The sequence below is a fragment of the Squalius cephalus genome (assembly GCF_949319135.1).
Source record: "Squalius cephalus genome assembly, chromosome: 3".
Lineage (NCBI taxonomy): Eukaryota > Metazoa > Chordata > Actinopteri > Cypriniformes > Leuciscidae > Squalius > Squalius cephalus.
The window spans coordinates 4,692,775-4,699,235 of record NC_137124.1 but is presented as its reverse complement, the minus strand read 5'-3'; the positions used below and the strand labels follow the sequence as shown (position 1 = coordinate 4,699,235).

General features: G+C 39.0%; 2 protein-coding genes across 2 annotated transcripts in view; both read left to right on the top strand.

Moving 5' to 3' along the window:
* LOC307156318 (serine/threonine-protein kinase Nek4-like) overlaps positions 1–6,461 on the top strand; it is a gene marked incomplete at its 3' end in the record, with an annotated part of 945,281 nt that overhangs the window by 445,272 nt on the left and 493,548 nt on the right. The gene's annotated exons all lie outside the window — the stretch shown is intronic.
* Positions 2,088–4,741, top strand: LOC307156162 (apolipoprotein L3). The gene is made up of 2 exons (XM_079867392.1): positions 2,088–3,077; positions 3,248–4,741. The coding sequence occupies exons 1-2, from the start codon at positions 3,042–3,044 to the stop codon at positions 4,148–4,150; spliced, it is 939 nt and encodes a 312-aa protein (XP_079723518.1). The 5' UTR covers positions 2,088–3,041; the 3' UTR covers positions 4,151–4,741.

The following is a 6,461-nucleotide window of genomic DNA, read 5'->3' as shown; positions in this document are numbered from 1 at the left end:
ATGAGAAATAGATGTTGTTCCCTCAACATTAAGGAGTCGTGGCCACAAGAAAAATATGTAATTCTCTCAACATAGCATCTCTTAAAGGAGAACTCCGGTCAATTTTAACATTGAGCTCATTTTTTTGTACATTTGGAGTGCTGTCAATACAGAGAACAACGACAAAAATCGGTGTTGCCTACACCGAGTTATTCTATTTTTAAAATTTGCACCCTGTTGACTTCAATGGGGCAAGTACTAAACCTGCTTTTAGCCTCTTAACATCCTTGATGTGTCATTACAAGTGCACAGGTCATGTGAGTGATTCCTTCAGAGTGAACACGAGTGAATCTGACTGCAGTAGATGTGAAAGAAATGTATAAAAATGATGTTATTTAAGCCAGCGCATTGAGCACAAATACCTGTGTTTACATCCTGTTTTCGGTAGAAGTCCAAAGTAGTCGATTGCCGAGTTCACGTGCGTGATCACTAAACCTATGCGCGTGAACTCGGCAATCGACTACTTTGGACTTCTACCGAAAACAGGATGTAAATACAGGTATTTGCGCTGGCTTAAATAACATCATTTTTATACATATCTTTCACATCTACTGCAGTCAGACTCACTCGTGTTCACTCAGAAGGAATCACTCACATTTTCTGTGCACTTGTAATGACACATCAAGGATGTTAAGAGGCTAAAAGCAGGTTTAGTACTTGCCCCATTGAAGTCAACAGGGTGCAAATTTTAAAAATAGAATAACTCGGTGTAGGCAACACCGATTTTTGTCGTTGTTCTCTGTATTGACAGCACTCCAAATGTACAAAAAAAATGAGCTCAATGTTAAAATTGACCGGAGTTCTCCTTTAAGGATCTCATTACCTCGACAAAATTATCTCATGGCCATTCATCATTACCACGTTCGCACAAGTTAATATGACGGTCCCACTAATTAATATCTCTGTGGCGATGACAAAACTAAGTGAACCAAACATAAATCACGAATTAGCTGAATGAATGATTGATTAAACTCACTCATTAAGACGGTGAATTTCCTCCACCTATTGGCTGTTTTAGTTTCATATTTAAAAGTAATTCATTATAATTTCATTGTTTTCATCATTTCTATATTCAAAATGTTATATTTAACACATTAATCTCATAACATTATTTATGCAATTGTAATTGCAGTGTAAATGTATCCATGGCTCCTCTGTATTAACAGTCTGTGTAAATAATATGCCATTCAGAATCAGCGTCTGCACATCCCACATCTGCAGTGAGAATAAGGATTTTGTTGATACTGATTTTAATTTTACTGGTAACAGCCTATCATGCTTTTTATTCTAACTGAATCTATCGATTAAAATTAAGACCTTGACATACATGATGTTATATCACCATGATCAACTATTACTGGGAGTAAAGTTTGAGGATCAAGAGTTTTATAAAATCACAGAAGAAACTAAAGAACATCCACATAAAAAATAAATAAATAAAAAAACAGACACGTGAGATCACTGTTTATGAGGCGTTTGTTGAAGAAAACCCAACATCTCTGACCATCATTGACACTCCAGAATACGGAGACACTGGAGGATTCGAGAAAGACAGAGAGATTTCTGAGTATCTGAGCAGATTGTTTTCAGATGGATTGGATTCATTATATTTACACAGTGGATGTGTCTGAAAACTGATAAATGCTGCATTCCAAGGCACGCCCAAATACAATGTTAGCTTCACTTCTTGTCTCCTGAGATTCCTTCATCTGATCGATTATAGAAGGCAGCATAGATACAATCTCTTTAGAAAGCCTCCAGATGGAGCTGAAGTTCAGTTATGGTAATGGAAGTTTAGCTTCCGACAGGCTTAGGTCAATCACAACAGACTGGGCCATCTGACCAATCAGAGCAGAGTAGGCTCATGGAAAGGAGGGATTTAGATATACTGATTCATCCATCAAGTCGTTTGAGAATAATTGAAAAATGTGGTGATGTGCAATGTATATTATGAGAAAATGAATACTCTTTTTTGACCTTTGATGGATCTAAACCTGTTGTAGGAGACCTCCAAAACAAAATTAGGAGCTTTTGAAACAGCGTAATAGGGGAAGTTAAGGACAACTATGCTGTTGTTGGGCGCAAACTCGAGGAAGAAATCGTCCACTGAAAGAGCCTGCAGGCTCAGTGAGAGAGACCGAAGGTTGATTGTCGTGAGCGGCACAAACAGAGGGCCCCGGAGTGCCCTCAGGACAAAAGACAGGTACCAGGAAGGGGCCGTGTTTGGAAGAGGCGGATTTAGCCTCCTGGCCCCTCTGAGAAATCTGACTACTAGGTTGAGTTCTCCAAGTGATTGGCCAGCTATAGGAGCGTGGTACACCAGGATAGCTGCCATGTATACTTTGAGCGTGGATTGAGTGCGTCTGCCATCCAACAGCTCTTGCAGGAATGAGAGGATGGAAGCCCATTTTTAGGTGTTAAGGCGCCTGGTAGAAGGTGCTCTAGCCTCAGAGATCGTGTTCATGATCTCCCGGAGGACATGTGAAGGCTCCCGTTGAAAGGCCACAGATGGCAGCTAACACATGAGAATGTTTTGATTGTATACCTTTTGAAACTGTCTTGATAACGTCAGGTATGTAAAATATTTAAAGTGACTCCCATGAGTGCAGAATTGTGGCAAATATTTTTCTAGAGTGACTTAAAAGATCTGATTTTGGACCACATACGGAAGTGGCACAAATCAGAATTGAAAACATATCAGATGCGGATTTGGGCCACATTTACCTGCTGTCTGACTGTAGACTTTATGAACTTTTTGAAGCGTCAAAGTGTAGTAGCGTAGCTGTCCACTGATAACATTTTTTTTTTTTTTAAACAACTAGTAACCTCATATTTTTGTCTGTCTTTAGTTTACAGGAAGAAGCACAGTTGATATTATTACAAAGATACTCACCTGCTCCTATGAAGCTCTTCCTGAGACCTTCTCTGAGGACCTTCGTCAGCTGGTAAAAGACACACTTCAGATCGATCCAGCGAACCGCCCGTCTGTCAGTGAAATCTTGATGAGGCCCTTTATCATTGAACACCTTTATGAAAAGGTGAGTTGAGTAATTAAAATGTATCTTTTCATACGTTTTGCTGTAGTCTTCTAAAGTCATAAAGTAACCATGTTTATGGAATATGGTTTGCAACACGGGTAAAATGAAATTAAACAAAACACTGAACCGTAAAACAAAATTTTTATTTCATTAAACTTGATTTTTTTCAGAGCACACAAACTATTGAAGAGCTTTATGGGAGGCTAAATGTTCTTGAAGAGCTGGCCAAAGGTTTGGAGACGGTCCACTACAAAACAACCATAGGCAGCCTTGCAGGAGGTGTAGTGGGATTGGCTGGAGGAATCACATCTGTGGTTGGGCTTATTCTGACTCCGTTCACTCTCGGAGCTTCTCTGATAGTAACAGGAGTGGGAATCGGTGTAGCGGTAGCTGGTGGAGTAGCATCTGGTGCGAGTAACATAACAAAGATGGTCAACCAGCGCACAGACCGCCAAAAGATCAAAATTATCATTACAGAGTTACAAGAAAAAATAGCCTCCACATGCAGCTGCATCCAAAACATCCAAATAGCAGTGATAACTCGAAAAGTGCTTTCTGAAAACAAGGATTCATGCTCCAATGCACAATCTGGGACAGATTGGGCAAATGTCGGGGCTCGACTTGGACGAGGTCTGGGGGGGATTGCAGAGCTTATCCGTTTAATTCAAGTCTCAAGTGTTGGGAGAGTTGCAGCTCAGACTGCAAGAGCCGTTCGTGTGGCTGAAGCAGCAACAGGGGTTTTGACTGGACTATTTGTAGCTGTTGACATCCTCTTCATTGCCCTCGACGCCAAAGAAATTCACAAACTCCGCAGAGATTATGCTTCAATACCGACTCAACAAGAATCAGAAATTGCAGCAACCAATACAGAGTCTGAAAGCAACCAAACCCCTGGGTCAACTAACGACGCAAGAAATGTGCAAGAGCTGCAGTCTGAGATCATGAGATTTGTGAGAAAAATAAGGGAGACAAAAGAGGAGCTAACAAAGATTATTGATGAATTAAATGTCGAACTGCAAAACCTAGAACCGGACATACAAACACAGATAACTAGGAATTACGAGAGTTTATAATGCTCAGTATGTTATTTTATCATAGACATACAGTATGTCTTGATTATAGTAGCAGCATGTGTTAGATAAGGGTTTACTATATATTATGGGTTCTAGTTTGGTTATCACTCAGGGGGAACTTCTCAAAAATAAATTAAAGCAGCATTTATCTCGCTGCACTTCCAATAATCCAGTATTTTAAGAATGTTAGGCATATACTGGGTCTTCTTCTACTTAGAGTATTTTTGTTGAGGTTTTTGTTTCTTAATGTTTTGAGAACTAGGATAAAAAGGAAACATGTAAGCCCAAAAATGTGTCTTTTTGTGTATGCCAGTCTTTGTGAGTGTCAGTGATTAAATGTAATTTTTCCTTCTGCAGTGTAATTGCAATTAGGAATGTACATTTTCTGGAAAATATAAATGTATTTGTCATCAAAATTAATGATCATTTAAACAATTAATAAGAAGAATTTAGACTGTGTTTGGTATAATAATTATAATAATACATTTTATTTGTAATGCACCTTTCTTATACACAAAGTGCTAGTATCAAATAATAAAAAGTTAAAAACATCAAAAATCACAGTAATAATTACTCAATAAAAACTTTACTAAAAATATATGTCTTGAGAAGTTTCTTAAAACAATCGAAAGAATGAGCAATTTATTAATTTCCATGTTTGCATAACTTCTTGCTGATTTCAGTTTATTTTTTAAAATGAAAGAATGTTTTATCAATTAAAATAAAAACAGGTGCGCTGGAAGCTGTTTCATACGAGGGGGGCTGAGTGCTGGGTCGAAAATATGTGACGTTATTATGTTGTGGCTGACGACAAGACATGAAATTTCTATGTACTGTATAGGTTTTGTAACCATTAAAGAAAACATATTTAGTTTAATATTTATGTTTAAATATTATAGGCTAATGTTATTTTTTAATTTAATCAATGTTGATTATGAAAGTAAGCATGCAGCATGAGAAAGACATGATACATCATGAGATGCAATATGTCTGGAGTGGTGGGTAAGACATGATTTTGAACACTTCATTGACTTTAGTTTTGTAGAAATTGTATCTTAATTTTGATCAATGTTTTATCAACCAATTGCCCGTATTTAACAATATAATAAGTCGCCGGCACAATCACTTGCATTGCACGCGAACTGGAGGCCGCCGAAACTCAGCTTGTGCCTCACAGATTTGAGAAATATAGGCTATCTATTATAGAAAGCCTGAAATGTCTACTTTTAAACGAAACTATTCAAAACTAAAAGAAATAGGCTACTCTCTGATTATGTAATCCATATAAATTGTGCATTTCTCTCTGGCGTTTATGGCGAGTCTGCATCGTCAACTCCATCTTTGCAGCGACACATGAAACACCAGTTCATTAATAAATAATTAAATGTCTCCTTGCTATTTTTGACACATTCATAATCATTAGTTTTGCCGGTTCTTTGTGGCAAGCTTTATGTGTGCGTTCATGCGCTTGAGTACGTAAATGCTCATTATACTGTATATAGACTATTTACATAATTTAATATAAAGGGGCAATTTGTCCACTAATGGCTTAAATGAACAACTGCTAGTCGACTAGAAAAAAACTTTAGTCGGAGGCAGCCCTTATTCCACATATTTTGGTACCAGCAGGCCATTCTGGGTTGAGAGAGCGACCCTGAGCGGAATGAGCGAGCGAAGCAGAATATTCAGAAATATGCTTGATCTCCGCTCACGAGCTCTGATCGGAACAAAGCCTGACAAATTCAAACTTTATTTAATTTTCTCTGTAGCTTGAACACTTAATACATTAGGCATAAGAGCAGTAGTTAATGCTGTCCATTGATGCTCATTTTATTTCACATTTTTAAGGACAATATTTTGTTAGTCCCCCACCTTAACCCTTCCCGCGCCACTGAATAAAAATGTAAATAAAGAAATAAATTCTTTCATTAACTCTTTAATTAGGCAGAGCGGCACGCTCCGTGTGATAATCACCCCGGCCTGCCGCCAAACCCTCAGCCCGTGGTCAGACCCTTCGTTTCTCCGGGCCGGAGTGCCCCTAGAACAAGTGTCCAGATATGCTGTGATCTCCACAGATACCTCCAACACCGGCTGGAGGGGGCATGTACTACGGGCATGCAGTAGCGGGGATCTGGACGGGCCCCCAACTGCATTGGCATATCAACTGCCTCGAGCTGCTGGCAGTACACCTTGCTCTGAGCCGCCTCAAAACACTGTAACACTGCTCGGCAAGCATGTACTGGTCCGTACGGACAGCACTGTGACCATGCGTACATCAACCATCAACGTGGTCTATGCTTTCGAACAGAGA